The sequence below is a fragment of the Polyodon spathula genome, chromosome 10 (genome assembly GCF_017654505.1).
Source record: "Polyodon spathula isolate WHYD16114869_AA chromosome 10, ASM1765450v1, whole genome shotgun sequence".
NCBI classification, from domain to species: domain Eukaryota; kingdom Metazoa; phylum Chordata; class Actinopteri; order Acipenseriformes; family Polyodontidae; genus Polyodon; species Polyodon spathula.
In genome coordinates, this window is record NC_054543.1 from 34,405,272 (window position 1) to 34,426,848 (window position 21,577).

The window sequence follows — 21,577 nt, forward strand, 5'->3', positions numbered from 1 at the left end:
ATGCACAGCTATATGTTTTATTTTCATACCACTGATTCTTACGCAGAGACCTAATTTCATATTAACCGTGGGAGTTTTTAGATCTGCTGCCGTTTAGATCTACTAAATAGAACCCAGAATCAAAGTACAGTAGTATAGACATATCCTCCAGTTGTTGGATTCTTTATTATTTATTTTATTTATTTTAAATGCCATCAAAAGCAAAACATTTAAGCAATGTATGATAATAAGAATATAAAGGGATGGGTCAGTGCAGTCGAATACACGAAAAAAAAACTATTCGAATAGCATAGTACATATTTGAGTACATGAAAAAGACATATTAGCTACTAGTAGAAGCAAATGCGTCTTTTCCTTTTTTAAATACCGATGCTTGACAAGTGTTCAGAATCAGTGTCAAACCCTGCACGTTCATGTGAATGAGATTGGCATATTAAACGCAAGGACCATAATTAATCATGCAGTGCTTATAACAGTAAAATTATACAGTAAACATATTCTGTTTGAAATTGTTAGGGCTGCAATGAAGGGTACATTTTGACCTTCGAAAGTTCGGAACACATTACCAAAGGAAGGTTTGAACTTTCGATGGTACTCATTTGCATAATTTACTGGTGACGTCACCATAGCTACTTCTTTATATTTGTTTGACAAGTTATTTTACAGATAATCCATATAATGGAATAAAACATCCACGTGTAGTTTAAAAAAACATGTTATATAGAACAGTAATCATGTTTTTATAATTTAAATAAAAATACACGTTGTTTATTTACACATAATTGAGCCTGCTTGTGATCTATACAGTAAGCTTGCATTGCAGCACCAACTGCAGCGGACAAAGCTTTATTTAACAGTCACTGTTCTAAGCTGGTTATCAGTCACATTTTACTACTACTAAACATATTAACAATACCACTAATAATACGAACTTACGCTTGTCAAGTGACCCCAGAGATTGGTTATGCTTCCATGATACGAGTCGCTTGCACAGTTTGCATTTTTTTTTTTTTTTTTTTTTTTGGTTGTCTGGGCATGTAACAAAAAAAACAGCTGAGGGGTTTCCAGACATTTCTTTAAATACACCTTACGCTATACATAGCGAATGAAGAAATTAAAGGTTTGCCTCTGGATAACACGAGCTGGAGAGAGAAGGGGCGGAAGGTGCTCAGTTTTCGAAAATAAAATTATTAGTGTTAGCGTAAATTTTGTATGTGTCAAACATATTCTACCATAGCAATGTTCTTACACCGTCTGGTACACTAGGTATTCATATTTGTATTCATACATATTTTACTGAAGCAATACAAGCTAGTGGTACGAGCCCACTGCTTTGGATACTATACCCTGCTCCAGTTGTACGCAAGGTATAACGATTTGGTAGCGGATTTTATTAACAATTTTTGTTTACGTAATATGCATTATACAAATTAAAAGATCGAATTTTCCATGTGAGTCACAGTTAATGTGTCATTTACAATATTCACAAATTATCAAATCAGTTTCTGTTAATAGGAAGGAAAAAAACACACATTCAGCGCGTGAACCCATCTCACTAACATTCGAAGGTTTAAAACAATCTTCGAATCTCTGGTATCGAACGAACCTTCGGAAACGGCACTAGAAATTGTTGCCGATTTTGTTGCCTTGTTTTCAGCTAATGTTAACAGATCCTCTGCTTGATTTCCCTTTTCAACGACTGCACACAGACTCTGCTGCTCGGCAGTCGTGAAACTGCTTCCGGGAACATGGCACCGGCTAACTTAAAATTTGTAAACAAACAGACATAGCATGCGATTGTGTTTTTTCTCATTTGCCATTCACTTTGAGCTGCTAAACAAAGACAAAAATACACATCATGGTTTAAAATATACATAATACTGTTAAAAAATGCAAGATCATTATTTTCTCCTACTTTAATTTTCATTTGTACATTTTTGAGTATTCCTTCGTACCCCCTATGACCCTTAGAAGTACCCCCAGTTAAAAACACCTGTCTTTACATATTAGGATTCCGTCTAAACTGATAAAGGGTATTCAGTTGCAGTGGTCACATCCTTACCCCCTACCATTCCAGACCGAGCCCAGAAAATGTTAATATTCTGGCATTTCTCCACAGTAATTTGTAATAAAGAAGCAGCATTATTTTGCTGAGTCTGTATGAGATTGAGTGAACAATACTTCCATTTAGGTAATGCCTGATAGAACTGTAGTGCCAGCGTGTTGTATTTGTTTTAAAACTAAAATTACTTGAGTGTATTTCTTTAAAATAGCCATTTAAAAACGGATTACAAAAAAAAAAAAAGGGCATAATACCGCGGTAAGATGACAACCACGGCTTACATTTTTTATGCCGTCTGCTGTAGTACACATACGTATTTGCCTTTTATTCTTTATTTCTGGTATTGAAATACACAAAAATGTTGGCCCCATGTATTCGAATTCGAAACTATTCGAAATTCCCATCCCTAAATTAAATTATTTTTCCAATGAACTGAACAAACGTATATTCAGCTAACTGTATATGCAACATAGCTGTACATTTAACAAACAGCTTCAGTCTCTAATGGACTGAACCACACAAGTGTCTGTGACTCCAGACAGGGAATTAAACTTTACATACCTCAAAGCCAAGCCTATCCTTTTCTTTCCAGAAACAAAAGTGGGTGACCTTCTTGTCCCAAAACTCATCGGGTTTGACGACACAAACCAAAGACACCTCAGCTGGAATTACATTCTATAGAAAGGGGAAAAAACAGGTAGAAGTTGAAGAGCCATGTGAAATGTGTTGCAAAGTAATAGAACAGTTTTGTACTGAGCTGACTTGTGAGGCTAGGCTATCCTTTTCTGAATTCTCTCTAGCAGGACCTGTTGTATGTTGTCTGACTAATTCCTGATTCTCACTAACCTTTATTATGCAAAAATGACAAACGCATAATGTTGGCACTTCTAGTTGAATTAATGTCAAGGAATTACCCTTGGCGAAAACACCAGCAGGATTAACGCAGAAAGAGTGGAAGTATTTCAATCTGTTAAGATTAAAAGGACCTGTTTTAAAATATTGCTCTTTGGCACACATGCCTACCAAAAAAACAGGAGGACAGTGTGTAGCAAGTTTGATGGAGGACACTAAAACTGTAGATGACAGCATGGAATAGAAACAGAAACTTATGGTATGGAAATTAGTGACACACACTTTGAATAAAAGTGTACATGCAAATGCAACGCAACACACAGACACATGGATACAAGATCAACATAATACAATAAAAATCCTTTAAAATGTGTTTATACAAGAATACTGTATTTGTGTTGAACATACTATTACTTGGTTTTAATCAGAAAAGTCTGTTTTCAGCGAAGAAAGTGAGCAATGTGTAGACTACAGTACAAGATACAATTTCAAGGTAGGGGATCAAACAAAGTGTTGAATGAAATGGACCGTATGGACTTTCAAGTGTCACAGCCTCTAACATTTTCAATTTTCTGCTTGCAGGTAACCCTCTATATTGTTTTAATAGGGTAATGATAGGGATGAACTGATGTTAACCTAACCTGATCAAATACATTACTACCAGTTATTAAAGTTTATGATTGTCTTGCACATGAATAATCCTGCCTGAATCCCTAATATCTGAACTTTTTTCAGGAAGTGTGTGATCATGCTGCATTATCCACTTTTCTGTGCATGTGTTTGCTCTATTTGCCTCGTCATTTTGGCGATAAATGGGAGCCAAATTACACAACTCCTGTGAGTTGCAAAAAAAGTGATCAATGTTAGAAACATTAACATTTATGTAGGGTTAGACTCTTAAACTGTATATGTATCTATGATGAATCTTAGTTTCATAGAAAAATTAATCAAACTTTAAACCAAACAAATAATGTTAAATGATACATTTCCAATTCCCTATATACTGTTCTGTGAATGATACCATCATTTGTTCAATCTTCAGTGCTTCCATTTAAAAACATTATTTTCCGTAAGATTAAAGAAGTTACACATCAAAATGAATGTAATTTGCATATCCATGGATTTAATGATAGTGTATTAGCATAACCACCAAAGTGTCATGTAAAAATGTATACAATGTACACAGGGGAATACTTGATTAGCTTAATTAAAACTAGTCTCCCTTGACTGAGCAGTTAACACATGTGTATTACCTGTAACATTAATACAACAGTCTTGACTATATTCCACTGTGACTTTCTTCCATCAACTATTACCGTAAATCCTCTAGCTTTGCATTTCTCACTGGAAAAAAAGAGAACATGTTCATTAAGTAAAATACTTTCGCATTTCAAGTTTATACAATTCCCTAAAAGGAAAGTTGTTGTTTTTTTCCTTTACAGAAGCCAGGCTTACAGATGTCAGACTAACTACAAGTAGTTTTAAGTTTTTGTTGACCCCTGTATTAATATCAACTAAAGCAAATAATGGCAATGATCTCAATACCGGATCTACAATCGCTATAGAAAAAAAGAACATTTTTCTTCAGAATGTTTGTTTAAACTGAAACATATGTAACTGTAAACTAACTGATCGTGTACAAAACTACAAGAATCTGATGGCTTCAAAACAAAGGATGAAGCATTTTTTATTATCTAAATACTTAGAATTGGCAATGTTAGAAAACCGTAATTCTCACTAGAGATTACATGTATTGGGAAATCCAGCTTGGCTTTACTGTGAATTATAATCAGCTTTGTACACAAACAAAAACCCACTGAATCACCAATTTCCTATTCCAAAATCAGTTGGCCTACTGTTAAAAAAAGAACCGAAATGCCCAATGGATAACACAAAAGTGCAACAAGGCCTACACAGTCTTCCTGTATAATGCCAGAACAACATGGAGGCACATATGGTTAAGACAAACAATACCAAAGTATTTAATGAAAGGCTCCAAAATTCATCTGTGTATTTGTACCACTTAAAAGAAGAATGGAATACAAAACTAAAATTGTGCTTATGAACAAACATTTTGTAGGGATGGGATTTAAAAACGTTGGAAAAAAGTACTTCACGGCAGTATATTGCTCTGCAAATAACTGCAAAGATTTAAATATATATATTTTAAAACAGACTTATTTTAAAATATCTTCAGTCAAGGTCTTGTAGGTACAGTCTAAAGCCTTCCATAGTGTTCTGCAATATGAACATATCTTGGTGAACGTCATCTTTAATAATAGGAGCTTGAAATCTTTCCAAAGTGAATGTACAGTAACACGTAGAGAGAGACAGAAAAGAGGAAAAAAAAGTGAATTCTATTTCAAGAAAAGGAAAAATGAGTCACCTTGGTATGCCGAGTAAATAATCCAGTGTGGCGCTCAACTCATCCATATTTGTCTGCTCTGAACAGAGAGGAATCGTCAGAATGAGGCCACTGCGTCTGTCCTTCCCTCCTGCAAATAATAATAATAAAACTTGCAGTTTCTATCAAAAATATTTTAGTTTGGCAATTTGTGTTCTTTACCAAATACAGTACAGTTTTGGCTTTAAAATGACCTGCATTCTTATATTGTGTGTGTGTGTGTAAAATTATATATATATTATAAATATATTTTATATATATATATATATATATATATATATATATAAATATACACACACACACACACACACACACACACACACACACACACACACACACACACACACACACGTATAATATAAAAGTATTATATAAAAGTTGTGTAAAAGGCTTTTTCCTGACTAAAAAAAGGTTGTACTGTCCTTCACATGTGACACAGCCTCCTCAAGATAGCTCTGTCTCTGATGCACTTCTCCACTCAAGGGACAGTTACCTAATGCAGTGATCTAACCTTATTCTACGCAAGACTCGCTGTGAAAAACCTCATCCTTTAAGCATGACTGCCCATCATCAATCAGTGTCCCAGGAGTCTTAAACAGCTCTGTTACGGGGCTTCACCTACACAGTTTTGAGTGAAGGTGAAAGCAAGAAGATTTAAAGTGTTTCGGTTTAAATCTAAATGTCAATAGAGAGTGTGCACATAGGACATGCCAAACATTAAAACCCAAACCCATCACACAAAAAAACAAACACCAACAGAATCAATGAAGTTCCTTACAGAAATTAATAATTCATATGAAAACATCTTAAATTCAAACCCTTGTACTGTACACATACACAATTTACAAGCACAGAACACTGATTTCTTGAAAAGGTTACCTGAGAGAAAAGCCAGCCTTTTCTTCATGATGGGCAATATGACTGTAGCCTCCATTGTGGCTAACTGTAAACTTCAAACCCAAGCCCTAGAAAAAAGTACAGTACAGGCAGTAAGCATGAAGCATGTGTGTTTTTTTTTTTCTCTTTCTTTCCTGAAGTCTGTATTTCAATGGAAGCCTCTCCCGTAATGCTTATTGTAAAGAAGTACATTCACATTAATAGCCAGTGGTTATTCTCTATTTACAAAAACTAGACTTGCTGTTAATATGCAATTTCATGTGTTCAAGTTCATTTTGAGCAGTACTGACAAAGTGATGGTTCTTAAGCAATTCCCACTGCAATTTGTTAGATCCACCCACTACAAAATCTAAGATTAGAACTGTGTCATTATTGATTTAGGAGCAGATTAAACTGTGAATAGTTTCAAAACCAGAATACAACAACATCCACCCCTTTATTTTATTTTTAACAATGCAAATTTATATATATATATATATATATATATATATATATATATATATATATATATATATATATATATATAGATAATAAATGTACTTCATGTTTTCTTTCTGCTTGCTGTCTATTGCTTTTTAAATTGCATCAACAACAAACACAGTTTTCCGACAGTCCAGTAAATGTCAAACATAATACAATACCTGAAAAATCACACACAAATATAATTTGTTGCTTTACTACCTTACTGAAGACTAGATACTGTGTAATGAAGACCTGGTATACTCACCTAAAGAAATGGAACAAATGCACTCAACCACCTTTTTTCTCAAGCTTTTCCTTCTAACTCCATGGTCTAAAATACACAATAAATAAATAAAAACAAACTATGAGGAAATATGTATTTTTTTAAAAGGCATTATTCAAGTGATACAAGTAAAATTAATGAATATTTTTCAGCAGAAAAAGTAGAAATCTGAAACACATTGCACACATGGTCATTTTACTGTCAGCGCACAGCTGTACCATTTAAAAATGACAATATTTGAGCTTTTGGTATTCTGAAAAAGTAGATCACCATGACCTACATCTCCCATGACAGCATGTACACTATGGTATCTATGTGTGAACAGGCTGGCTGGTGGCGACGTCGTCAGACCCGGAAGAGAATGGACACAGAATGTGTAGTGAATTGCACTGTTGCACCAGTTTACTATAAATGAACAAAATAAAAGGTTTAAACACAAAACACTTGAACACAAAACAAAATGGCATGTTGGCCAAAACAAACAGATAGACAGTGAACGAACTTCAAAGCAAGTATCGTGCGAGTCCTCCCGCACGAGTAGCATTTATTATCTGTTATTTAATTTCTCTCTCTCTACTGCGAACACCCAACCTCATGTGCATTAAACACTGAATATTTTATGCAGCTCTACCGAGACTCGACTTCTAATCAATCATTTAATTTGAATCTTGGCACATCTGCATGTGAACTAATTGTGCACTCCCAGTTTCCCCGTACAAATACCCACTTTAATCTGCATGTGAAGTCATTGTGCAATCCCAGTGCCTAAATATAAATTTACATTTTACATCACCTGGGCTACATAGCCCCATTTATACCCTGTACACCAATATAACAATGCATATAAACAGACAAAATAAAACACAAAATACGCACAGGGCCGGGGCATCCCACCACAGTATGGCACAGGCAGTCATATATAACTTAAATATTATGGCAGTTTACTGGTGTGATTTTACTTTCCAATATCTTTAGATTGTGACTGCATGCTGAATACACACCTTAAATCATGAATATTAATAAAGAAAGGATTTCCTTTAAGAAGTAAGAAATAAAAAAATGTTGTATATAAGAGCATTAGAAACCATGAACCACTGAACAGTTTTTAGTTTGTGTTATTGCCATTAAAGTGCTTAGTTGGAAATAGACAGCTATTAATCACCCACCATCATTCATCAGACCTTTCTGGCAGAAAGTTCATCAAATACCAGAGAGCTAGATTGAGCCAAAAAATAGAAATGGACTGGGCAGCTGTACAGTACACTGGAGAGGATGCGATGGAGTTGTTTAGTGAGAGCACAAATCGGCCATTTTAACAAATGACCTTAGAATAGGCTTAAAAAAATTAAACCTTTAATTTGGCAACAATACAAACATTCTTTGTTAATACACCCAAAGGACTTTTTGTCTTTAGTTGTTGTGGTTTTAGGCAATGCAAAGCAGCAGTAATCAGAGGCTTAAGAAGAGAAAAAATAATCAGAAAAATTAACATTGGCAACACAATCTCACAATGCAAAGACCAAGGAAGGTGTGAGTAAACTGATTCGAATTCCATTATGAGCTGAAAGTTTCTAGCTTTTAAGACATGCATGGTAAGTGATGCTCAGCTTGAACCACATAAAAAAGACCAGAATTTGGAAAAGCAAAAAAAAAAAATGGAGCAGAGTAAACACAGAAATACCTAAAGATGTTGTGAGTTTTGTAATAACATGATGACTATTTAAACCCTCAGTCAACTAAAATCATTGGTACAGGCATGTCCAGTTCAAATTAAATTCCTTGGAATTGACTTAATCCAATCTAATCAAATTGCAGCAGCTCCATACTCAGTTCTTATTTGAAGTTTAGACTTTTGATTGTTCCCATTCATCGAGTGTTTTAATCTCTACTAGGTAGGGGACATGCAACTGGGCTAATAGCAGGAATAACCCATCGCAGACCAAAATTGCATGACCTTTTAGAAAAGTAGGCTGTGTCTTTGACATTAATACCAATTTCAATTAAAGGCAAGGAAATTATTTTCTTCCGCTATAGTATTTACTTGTTACTACAGTATCTACCAACACCCGGAATGTAAAAAGGTTATCATGCCATCCATACCCATTCTTCCTGAGGGGTGGGGGTCAAGGTGCAGTTCAGTTCCCTAGCCCAGCCAATTCTATTACCTTTCCATTTGAGACTTCCTGTGCCAATGTTATGGATTTGTGTGGTTGTTTCTTTCTGACTTATACTACTGTCCACTGTGGACACTGTAGACCGTTTTGACGAGCAGGGTCCAATAATCAGATGAAACCGGACAGATAGGAAAGATATGCTGACCAAAAGGCTGCCAACCAAACATCAAAATCTGTCTACCTTCACTTCTGTAACCTACCTGCCCATGAAAATCCAAGTGTCTGGCTCTCTACCAAGGGCACTCCATAGCTACACCTTTCTAGCAATTTATTGGTCTATCCAGAGGCTTAATCAGTCAGGGTTAAAATAAGTACATTTCCTCATCTGGTAAAGTAAGTAAATGTTAAAATGCATATTCCTATTCTTGCCACTATTCTGATAAAAATTAAAGTTTATTTAAACATATAATCCATATATCCTGTCGAAATCTATAATTATTATTATTTATTATAATAATAATAATAATAATAATAATAATAATAATAATAATAATAATAGACTGCTTTAAAATGACGTTATTATAATGATACAAAATCAGCATTAACATTCTAAAGAACAAAAGCCTTCTTTCTTATTTGCAGCACTACTATTGTCATTGCAACCTTCTGGTGGAATCTGAACCCGGAGCTGAGTGTTGATAGAGTAGTTTACTGACGCAATGACAGTGAAAAAAAATCCTAGCATGCAACTCTGAAGAAAGGGGATCAATGCCACCCTGCAGTTACTGTTCTGCCACAAAATACCTAACACTGATAAGCCATGATATAATGCAGGTCCGTGTTTTGAACCTCAAAAGCAACGAATGGTTGTGGAAGCCCCCCAGGAATAACATAATTAACATTCCCCTTGTTAAAGACAAAAGCAACAAACACTAGCACAAGCCCCCCCACCCCCATGCAATGCAAACCTCAACTTGACCCTTTCCCTATGAAATACAGTATAACCTGATATTAATAAAACAGATGATTACACAAATCTTTGCCCGAGGCAATGTTTATGCAGTAAATGGATGCAAGTTATATTAACAGCAAAATGCTAGTGATAGCTGTTTTTAATTGCATTTACCTATCGTTCTCTTAATACATTACCGTGCGATAAACATCACTTAAAAGCACAGAGATAAAACATGAAAAACAGTGCTCTGGACTGCAACTGTTATTATATTGTGTTTGGAGAAAAAAAAAAACACCCCCGCCAGCCTAGTATGACTACATCTGGTTTATTTCTGCCTTGCTGGATCCAAAGGGAGCAGCCACGAAACAAAACAAAGCCCAAATCCTGCTTGGGCATAACCCGCCTCCCAGGCCTAGCCTCCATCCAAACACTAAAGCTATTAAAACAAGCATATTAACCAAAATGTTATTATCTAAAATGGTTTAAAACATCACGTACATGGCTAGTTTTACATTGTTAAAGATACAATATTTGTAAGGACATGGGTCCAACCGGTTTTGCCTTTTTTCCGTCCATAAATACCTCAGCCATGCAGCGGCTCGTCCCCGTAGTGTGTTGTTAGTCACATTGTACCAACATGCAGACACAATGACCTGTATTATTCCAGTAGCTCCAAAGTGGGTTTCCAATTTTACTGCCTAGATGGGCATGCGATACACAGTTTAAAGTCTACAGTTTTGCACTTACCATGTGAGTTGTGGCTCCTTTGTTAAATATGTGCGTTGTCTTGTGTTTTCGTTCTGCACACAGCGGCAATGGACTAAGCAGAGGGCGAAGTATCCAGATTTCTGTGTTCAATTCAGCCGGGATCTGTTGCTGCAGATTGTCAGGAAACGACTATCTTTACTTGTTCCACAGTTTACCAAAAAAACATTCATCTTACATTTCACGTAGACAAACTTATCTGAAAAACACACAACTGAATTTACGCTACAGATGTGTGCTTGTTGTTTTGGAGGGTTGGACCTCACAGAATGAAAGCCACTCCCAAAAGGCAAGCAAATTAGGCTAAAACGAATAGGAAAAAAAAAAGTTGGTCTAAATTTTGTCTATAAAGAAAACTGTATTTGAAAAAAAAAAAAGTATTTGTTTAATCTACACTGCCATGTTCCAATCCTTATAATCAAGTTCCCTTGGTGGATAATATTAAAAACTGCTCCCCACCCTCCAAAAAAGCTAATAAGAGGTGAGAAAATGTAAAACATAACTGATCATTTATATAACATGAATTTAAGTTTTGAGCAACATTATTTGACAATATTGCTGTCCTGTAGCCATACTGTAGTTATACAGTAATATTATGTCAATACTCTACACTAAGGATATTTTAAGAAAAAAAAAAAAATATATATATATATATATATATATATATATATATATATATATATATATATATATATATATATTATTACATATATGTCGCCCGTTATTATTTTTCAAAAATAAAAGTAAAAACGTTAACCAGAACAAAAATCAACCAAGGGCAGGAGCTACGCCTTAAGTGAAACAGGAAACTAAGTGAAACAGGATTTACTGTGCATTCATTTGAACATAATGCACAGTTTGTTTTCTTCTTCTGCTTTCATCATAATTGCAGCAAACCACATTTACTGCAACAATGCAATGTGAGAGTATAGTGAAGCATTTCATTTCTGTATCATTCTCTACTTTGATCCCAAATATTGCATAGTTTCCTTTGCAGGTCATATTGGCCCCTGGTGTGTAGGCTGGGAACAACATACATAGGATCTTTAAGACATTGCCATTCTATTGCAATGTTTTGTTTTGTTTTTTTCCTGCTGAATCTTGTGCTTTGAAGATGGGTTACAGTATTATTATTATTATTATTATTATTATTATTATTATTATTATTATTTTCAGGCATGGCCACTATGTAATAATAATAGTTTATGAGATGTTTGTCTCTTAGATTCAAGATTAGACTGAAACCAGCTCAGTTAAGATATGGGATGTGTAACAAAACACTTTTCACATAAATTGTCATCAGGTTGTCATCAGCTGTATCAAGCCATTTAAGGAGTTTACAGTAGTCTACAATGGACTGTATATGGTGAACCCAGAGGGATATCTAATTTATTAATTAATTAAGAAAACATAATACCTTAAGGAAGAACTTAGTAAGTTCTGGAATACCAGTTATCTTAACTAATGTATTCTCATTGTTTAGAATCACTTTGTGTATCATTTTCTGTTTCAGTCATTACATATTGCTGGCTTTTGAAAAAGCAGAAGATTAAAGCACCCCTGGATGCCTCAAAAGGGTCCTCAAACATCATAGTTCAATTAGTACACAAAAGCCTAACCAATAACCTGTCTCCCTGCAACACTCTGCCCCCAGTGGATGTAAGAAGTACCACATTTTGTTCTACGTGGTATTTATTACTGATGTATCTCTACATCCACTAGGTGTACAGGTTAATGATTACACTGTGGTGCAACTGCTAGAGACATATTTGTGAATGTTTTTAAGGCCACAGAATTCTGGGTAAAAAAATAAAAACACAAGGAGAACAGATGTGATAACTGGAACAGTAAATTACATAAAATATATAATTTGAATAAACTAAAATAATACAGTAGTTAGGATAAGTGTGATAATTCAAAGCTGTACCAAGTTGCTCTTAAACATACCTTAATTACCTTAAGCCCATCATTGCATGTTACTTCCAGTAGTACAGCAGTCTGTTCCAAGTTTAATACCAAAAACAAATACCAGCTCTGTTATGCGTAATATGTAACATGATACTAACATCAATAGCCTGGCCCAAAGAGCTAGGATTAAAATTTCAAAACAACAATACTTTCTCAAATTGCTGCTGTCAGTGTTGAAAGGAAATCTTGCATATGCAGAATGCTTCTAAACAGCTGCTGTTGTGAACAGCCACACAAGGGTCACTGCTCTACTGCCAGGAGTGCTCAATCAATAACCAGGGGCAAAAAGTGACACAGAGAAATGTTCTCAGTCAATAGGGATGAGTTTGACAGCTGGCTCACTATAGTCTACTGTAAACACAGTCTCCATAAAAGCAAGCTTTTAGTTATGCATATTTATATTGATTATTGAATAGCTGGCATTAATGCAACCACAGACATTAAAAAATAAATCTACATAACGCTATTTAAATGCGGCATTTAATGAATTAGTTTATTTTGTTGACGCTGCTTCCTGATACTTTATCACTAAATGTGCTATAGTTCAAACTCACTCCAATGGTGAAGTGTCTTCAGGCTATGTTATTGTATAAATACCAGGATGCAGCATAAAATTGTATCTGAAATATTTACATATTTAGAACTGCAGCAAACAAAGTGAAGAACCAAAATTATTTCCACCTCATTAAAACAGGAGTATCCAGTGAAAATGTTAATATTAATTTAATTGCCAAGATAATACCTCCTCAGCAGAATGGTTTTAGAAATTGCTATTAGATGTATGTAACTGTGATGTTTGCCCTTTTCTTCAGTTGCAAAGTCTATTCAGAAGTTTGAAAAAGGACATAATGCCAACCAGTCTTTAGTTCGCTGTATAGTGTGTTCTGTGCAAGAAACAGCCCCTGTCATGTGTACATCTCCACAAACTGCAGTGGAGTGGAACTCTGAGGAACGTGGCATTTTTAACACATAAAAAGCCTTGAAGGAAACCTCCCCCTTAAAGACAGAAAAGAAAATTTTATTCCAGTTATAAAAATATTTTTTCCAATACCTAAGCAATAGGACCCCACCAATGTGGTTTTAAAGTACATTTCTGTTAATTAAGAATTAAGAACAGACCACAGCGCTTCAGTGCTGGTGTCCCCTTAAACAGTTAGACACTAATGTTCTGCAATAATTCATTCATTCTACTTTGCAGCATAGGCAACCTGAAAGTTTTCTGTAAGGCAACTACAGACTATCAGACTACCCTCCTCTACACTGCAGTTCTTAATAGACTCCCGTTACTGGCATAACTCCACCAAACACTGAACAGCATTGCTTATATACACTTGAGTGGAATTTCTAAAGGGAATATTTTATAGAGTTCTTATAGTTTTCCAGAACCTTCTAATACCCATAACTGGATAAAATGCAAGGACTATTGCATAACAATTCTGGAACCTTCTAATAATAATAACAACAATACAAATGTGTTTAGTACAATAAGCATTCTGCAATGTTCTAATATCAACAAATGAAAATGATACACAATTCACTTTAATATCACGTGCCAATGGTTAGGTTGTAAATCGATGATATTAAGTTTTCCCACCTGTGCTGGAATATCTGACACAAAAATCAAGCTTAAGCCATGAAGAATAATTTGCCCCAAAGAATTAACATTAGGACAAATCGACATAAAATGGAAGTGGTGATGTGGCTCACCCGGTAAAAGCTTGGCCGTGTGATGTGCAAGTTGAGCCATACAGTCAGGGCTATGCGAAGATCAGTCTTCGCAGGGGCATTCCGGAGGGAGCGTTGCATTGCTTTTGGCGTCCCGCAGGTTAGGGAGTCCAAACCGGCAAGGGCTGTTTTTCTTCATCATGCTATAGCGGGCCCTATTGGCCAGGCACCTACTGAGCTCAGGCAGACACCTGCAGGGCTGTTGTCCTCCATGGACTGGTTATTCACTAACATCCACTCTCAAGTTCCTGGGCGTAAAAGAGGAAGCTGGCTTGGTCATGGGATCGGAGGACCCTTGCTAAACCTCTCCTGAGCTGTGTGAGGCATTGGTATGATGAGGGAACATAATTGGCTATTCTAAATTGGGGAGAAAATTGAGCATAAAACAATTGGGCACTCTAAAAAAAAAAAGAACAAAATGGAAGTGTGGAATGGAATTGCTGTAACGACGCCTGTAATATCATATTTTTAATGCACTGTAGTACAGCAGGTTAAAGGGGAGTAAACATTCACACTTCCACTAGGTGGCTCTGTTTGTCAAATCTCTTTTCCCGTTGCAAAAAAAAAAAAAAAAAAAAATCCTTTATCGTCATACCTTACACACAAATGCAGCAGGGAACAAACTTTATTTCCAAAAGTACAATTCATATTGACAAAAATCTAGGCCCCTTCTTTAAATGCAACAAAGCTTGTTTTTTGGCTATCTGGGATGAAATCTGATCTTGTGTCTTGTGACCTCAGTTCCTAGTGGACAGGTCATCCCATCACATAAAACAACTTGGTAGTAATGGACACCTTTGTAAGCAATCACAGAGTATAAGGACTGGCTGGCAATGGAAACTGACCTCCCCTCTCATTCCTGGGGCTGGTATCATCCAGGGATAAAGAAATCAGGATCAATGGCTTTTCCTTCAAGACTGGACATGCTGATGCATTCCCCCCTCCCCCAGATTCATTCTGATCATTTACATCTACCTAATTTGGATAAAGCCATTTTATATAAAGTAAGTATTAAACGTTCATGTAACAAGACCTTGCTCTAGACTTAAAATAAACACTGTGCCATTCACTATTGTGTCTAATTTTGAGTTCGGTAATACAACACTGCCTTAACCTTTGTAAGTCTTTAAGCGTGCTTTTACCACCAGATTAGAACCAATATTCACAGTGCTATTTAATTAAGACCATCAACCCATGATAAATCATTGTGGTTAAACATGTATTGTCCCAACAGTAATAGAAATACATAAAATATGTAGATTTGATCTGTTTGTTTTAAGAACATAAGAACATAAGAAAGTTGAGGCCATTCGGCCCATCTTGCTCGTTTGGTTGTTAGTAGCTTATTTATCCCAGAATGTCATCAAGCAGCTTCTTGAAGGATCCCAGGATGTCAGCTTCAACAACATTACTGGAGAGATGATTCCAGACCCTCACAATTCTCTGTGTAAAAAAGTGCCTCCTATTTTCTGTTCTGAATGCCCCTTTGTCTAATCTCCATGTGACCCCTGGTCCTTGTTTCTTTTTTCAGGCTGAAAAAGTCCCCTTGGGTCGACACTGTCAATACCTTTTAGAATTTTGAATGCTTGAATTAGGTCGCTACGTAGTCTTCTTTGTTCAAGACTGAACAGATTCAATTCTTTTAGCCTGTTTGCATATGACATGCCTTTTAAGCCCGGAATAATTCTGGTCGCTCTTCTTTGCACTCTTTCTAGAGCAGCAATATCTTTTTTATAGCGAGGTGACCAGAACTGCACACAATATTCAAGATGAGGTCTTACTAGTGCATTTTACAGTTTTAACATCCCTTGATTTAAATTCAACACTTTTCACAATGTATCCGAGCATCTTGTTAGCCTTTTTTATAGCTTCCCCACATTGTCTAGATGAAGACATTTCTGAGTCAACAAAAACTCCTAGGTCTTTTTCATAGATTCCTTCTCCAATTTTCAGTATCTCCCATATGATATTTATAATGTACATTTTTATTTCCTGCGTGCAGTACCTTACACTTTTCTCTATTAAATGTCATTTGCCATGTGTCTGCCCAGTTCTGAATCTTGTCTAGATCATTTTGAATGACCTTTGCTGCTGCAACAGTGTTTGCCACTCCTCCTACTTTTGTGTCGTCTGCAAATTTAACAAGTTTGCTTACTATACCAGAATCTAAATCATTAATGTAGATTAGGAATAGCAGAGGACCTAATACTGATCCCTGTGGTACACCACTGGTTACCACACTCCATTCTGAGGTTTCTCCTCTAATCAGTACTTTCTGTTTTCTACATGTTAACCACTCCCTAATCCATGTACATGTGTTTCCTTGAATCCCAACTGCGTTCAGTTTGAGAATTAATCTTTTGTGCGGGACTTTGTCAAAAGCTTTCTGGAAATCTAAATAAACCATGTCATATGCTTTGCAATTATCCATTATCGATGTTGCATCCTCAAAAAAATCAAGCAAGTTAGTTAGACACGATCTCCCTTTCCTAAAACCATGTTGACTGTCTCCCAGGACCCTGTTACCATATAGGTAATTTTCCATTTTGGATCTTATTATAGTTTCCATAAGTTTGCATATAATAGAAATCAGGCTTACTGGTCTGTAGTTACCTGGTTCAGTTTTGTTTCCCTTTTTGTGGATCGGTAGTACGTTTGCATAATGGTTCAGTTTGGTTTCCCTTTTTTTTTTTGTGGATCGGTATTACGTTTGCAGTCTGTCGGTACCACCCCTGTGTCATGAGACTGCTGCATGATCTTGGTTAGCGGTTTGTAAATTACTTCTTTCATTTCTTTGAGTACTACTGGGAGGATCTCATCTGGCCCAGGGGATTTGTTTATTTTAAGAGCTCCTAGTCCCTTTAACACTTCTGCCTCAGTTATGCTAAAGTTATTTAAAACTGGATAGGAACTGGATGACATGTGGGGCATGTTGTCAGTATCTTCCTTTGTAACTATTGGGCCACTAACAAAGCTTTTAAAGTGTTTTAAATATAGTTTATAAATCTGTAACAACTTTCTACATAAAAAAAAAAAAAATGATTTCATTTTTTTTTTTTTAAATAACTTATAAGTTACAGTTTTGTGAATAAGGCCAGTAGCAGAAGTATGTATTTTTGACACATATATTTGCATAGCTAGAAGCCTTTAATCTTGTCTCACAATTTCATATATGTTGCATAGCTAGAATGCCACTTAATCTTGTCTATAGCAGAAGCCTTTAATCTTGTCTCACAATTTCAGATGTGTTGTAGCCATTGAGTTATAATGCCACTTAAAGGGAAAAGACACTTTCTCTTTTTTTATGAGGAATAACTGTATTTTTCTACAGTTTTTTTTTATTTTTTTCAGTTTTTTATTTTTCAGGTTTTTTTTTTTGTCACTAACATAAAGCCAACATCACCTTTAGTTTAGACATCCCACTGCACTGTGGGTTATATTTCTGTAAAGGAAAAAATCAATCAGCAAATCAAAATAATACAGCAAGTATAAAAACTTACCTGCCGCCTGTGTTTTTATTTGTCAACCTATTCTCCTTCTCTACCTCCCTAGGGTAGGTTGCCTCTGCTTATACTATATGTTCACCAACTATCATATACCATACTGTAGGTGGTACGTGTTTTAAAACCTACACAAATGTTAGGTAAAATTATCCTATGAAAGAATCAAATTTCCTCTTCTCTTCCCCGTCTCTTTCTTGTACTTTCAATAACAGGGCTAAGCATACATAACCTGATTCACTATTTTGGACTTGTACGTGTTTTACGGATCATATGCTACGGGCCTGTGGTTTCTATTTCTAGGGTATGACACGTAGGGTAGGTTGCCTCTGCTTATACTATATGTTCACCAACTATCATATACCATACTGTAGGTGGTACGTGTTTTAAAACCTACACAAATGTTAGGTAAAATTATCCTATGAAAGAATCAAATTTCCTCTTCTCTTCCCCGTCTCTTTCTTGTACTTGTCTTTGTTCTTATTCTCCAATTAAAGGAATTGTATCTAACAAAATAATACCATAAATAATTTCCATTAGCATCATAGGTATCAAATGTGTAGTTTTATAATAAATACATTATTGCACACGTGTATGTTCATTTGAGAACATGATTTCTGGTACTACTTTAGGTTAAAAGAAATTCTCAGTTTCTATGCCTTATTCTCTGGTTATTTGTTTGCACTTGCACTCTCTGGGTCATTTCACCTCGCTGGGTCAAAGCATGTTAACTGATCAGTGCTTCTGGGTCAAAGCATGTTACTGGCTGAAAGGATGTCAGCTGATTGGTAATTGAAAGGAAAGAAACCAGTGAAGGAGTGGGGGCAATTTAACTCTCCAGGTGAAATGACATGGGTAGTACACAACCATCAAAACAAAAATAAGGAAATTAAATACCTGCACGCTAAATAAGCTCCAAAATAAATAATTGTGTTTATCAAAATACCATGCCAACAGGTCAAATCAACATTTCCATCTATGAGAGATCTTCACCTCTCATCTTCAACCTTTTTCGAGTAAGGGATGTGCGTGTATATGCTTTTTGATTTCTAATCATAAGATGAAATGCAATTTTATTATTCATTAGATGTTGATGATCCAGTATCAATTGAAAGTATTTAAATAACTTAAGTTAATTTGTCACCACACATGAAGATTCATTTTTAAGATTATTAATCTGCGTTAGTCAGATGTCAGAATATCTCAGAACCAATTGTGATAGTAACGGTAATTATACCCAGAAACGTGCAAGACTCGTTTTAAACTGGTGTTTTGAATTTAGATTTATTTTTTAATTGGAATAGACAGGAATGATTAACAACAAACTAATGTCAATGTAATCTTACAGAACTTGTCGTATATACTGAAAACAAGTTTTCTTTAACCAAGAAACAATATTAATTACATAAACTTAACATAACACTGATATGTGGACCAAAAAAGGAAAACTAAAACAAGTGTTAACATAAGAGGGTGCTGTTTTGCAGCAATAGACAATACACATAAACAAAACTATAACAAAAAAACAGTCAGACACGCATTTAGCTAATGCCTTCATCCATGTTAGGCATCAGCTAAAAAACGTCTTCCTGGTTGTTTACCTCAGAATGAGTGATAGACTGTTTTAAATGATGGATGGTGTATTTGGTAGATATTTTAAAAGCTGCACATCCCTAGAGATAACAAAAACACACATTCCATATTTTATCCAGACTTAGTATTCAAAGGGGATTTGTAAGATGATTGTATGGGTATTGGATATGTTGGATAGAACAATTATTCACTCTTTTTTTATTCTTGGTTTTGCTTTTGTAGAAAAACAACATATTTCTAAGATGTATAGAAAATAGTTAAGTTGTCAGCTTTGATGATTTTGTTAGGACTGGTCCTTATATTCTGGATTACCAAAAGAGATAAATGTACTATTAAACTATATTGAAGATTTTGACATAAAAATGGGAACTTGTGTTTGTAAATATATTGACTACAGGCTATTTGTTTTAAAGCCATCCTTAGTATACCCCTTATTGGTACCACCTTTTTTATTCTTTTGAGATGTTGTGAATGAATAGCATTTTTAATTCTTTAGTCTAATTTGTCTGTTTTTTTTTTCATCTAATGTGAGATGGAGTATTTACAGTATCAATAATGCTGTCAGAAACTAAAAAGGTAACACATTTTGATATTGGCCTGGGATAAGCTTGTCTCTCGTTCTATCAAATTCTGACACAAAAAAATTATACATTTATGACTTACGGCATGCAATTATCCATAAAACAGGAACAAAATTAATTAGGCTGCATATTCTAAAGCAGAAATAAATAAATGCAATTATTTAATGACAAGAGGAACAAGATTTATGAATGAAGTGAAAACATTATATTGATCTAACCAGTTTAAGTTGCATAGGCCATTTTAAAGATTAAGTGCAGTGTTTTAAAAGCCTATAAACATTTATTAAACATAGTGATGTCCCGGCAAAGCTGACAGAAGTATGATAACTCATAATAAACCATATTAATGCATAGTAAATGCATAGTATTAGCATGGTAACATGACATGGTCAATTGATAAAGGAAACAAGATTCTATTGCAGCCTATTGATGTTTAGAATACACTGATGTTGTAATCCATCTTAATGGATTTTAACCAGATGTCAGTGTCAAATCACAAAACTGTATTATCCACACTATAGCAGCAAGAGATCTATTTCAGTTCGCAGTTTAACTCATCTGCTAAACCACTTCTTTTAATTAAGAAGACCTGCACAATATCTGCAGGGGGAGAGACAAACATATCTCCACAAGCACTGTCATGGTGGATGTGTCACTGTTGAGCCTAAATAACTGAAGTAACCTAGTATGACTTGTCATCATTTAAAAGAACATAAACTTGTATTGCTAGTTTCACAGTGCCAGATTAACACTAGTCTTGGACTACGTTACTTAAATTGACATTAGGTAGTCCAGGATTATCACTTATCGGGGTCTGTGAAGCCAACCATTAGCATTGTCTTGTTGAAATTCGAAGCACTAGTTGTCTGATGTAAGGAATCCTTAAAACAAAGAGGTTATTTGAAGACTTTGCACCCATACCCCTGTGCCAAACCCATTAAAAAATGTCTGTAGAGCAGACGTGTCCAAACTTTATCCTTTCTGAGTTTCGGCCTGAGATGGGCCGATATTGAGGTGACAGCTTCTCTACAGTAATGGGCCAATCAGGAAAGCCCATGTGGTAAATCTGTGTTGGGGGGGGGGGGGGGGGGTTGTGGGCACATTGAAAAAAAGCTCCTTAACCAAATATTACCATTAGCATGTGGTTTAATTGTTTTTAATATAAAGTAAATACATTGTCTCAGTATGTATAACAAAATACGTCAGGGTTTACAGCCCGACACAACTCATACTCAGAGGTCTGGAGGGTCACATTTGGTTGCCTGGCTAGTCTGTGATAGAATGTTCATTTATTACACTGCTGTAACCTGCGAGTGCTGTTCCAGGCACTTCCAAAGTGGATTCCAAATGAAAAATAACACATTTCATTAATTTACTGCATTTTTAAAGAATAAGACCTAATAACATCTAGATAAC

The 21,577-nt window shown here is 35.4% G+C and overlaps 1 protein-coding gene across 1 annotated transcript in view; it reads right to left on the bottom strand.

The window, feature by feature from the left end:
- The window catches only part of LOC121322173 (SEC14 domain and spectrin repeat-containing protein 1-like), a 30,672-nt gene extending 20,035 nt beyond the window's left edge, over positions 1–10,637 (bottom strand). Inside the window, 6 exon segments of the mRNA XM_041261753.1 lie at positions 2,624–2,737; positions 4,168–4,258; positions 5,301–5,409; positions 6,198–6,283; positions 6,943–7,008; positions 10,612–10,637. Coding sequence (XP_041117687.1) covers positions 2,624–2,737; positions 4,168–4,258; positions 5,301–5,409; positions 6,198–6,252 — 369 coding nt within the window. The 5' untranslated portion in view covers positions 6,253–6,283; positions 6,943–7,008; positions 10,612–10,637.
- Positions 10,638–21,577: the final 10,940 nt, after the last annotated feature.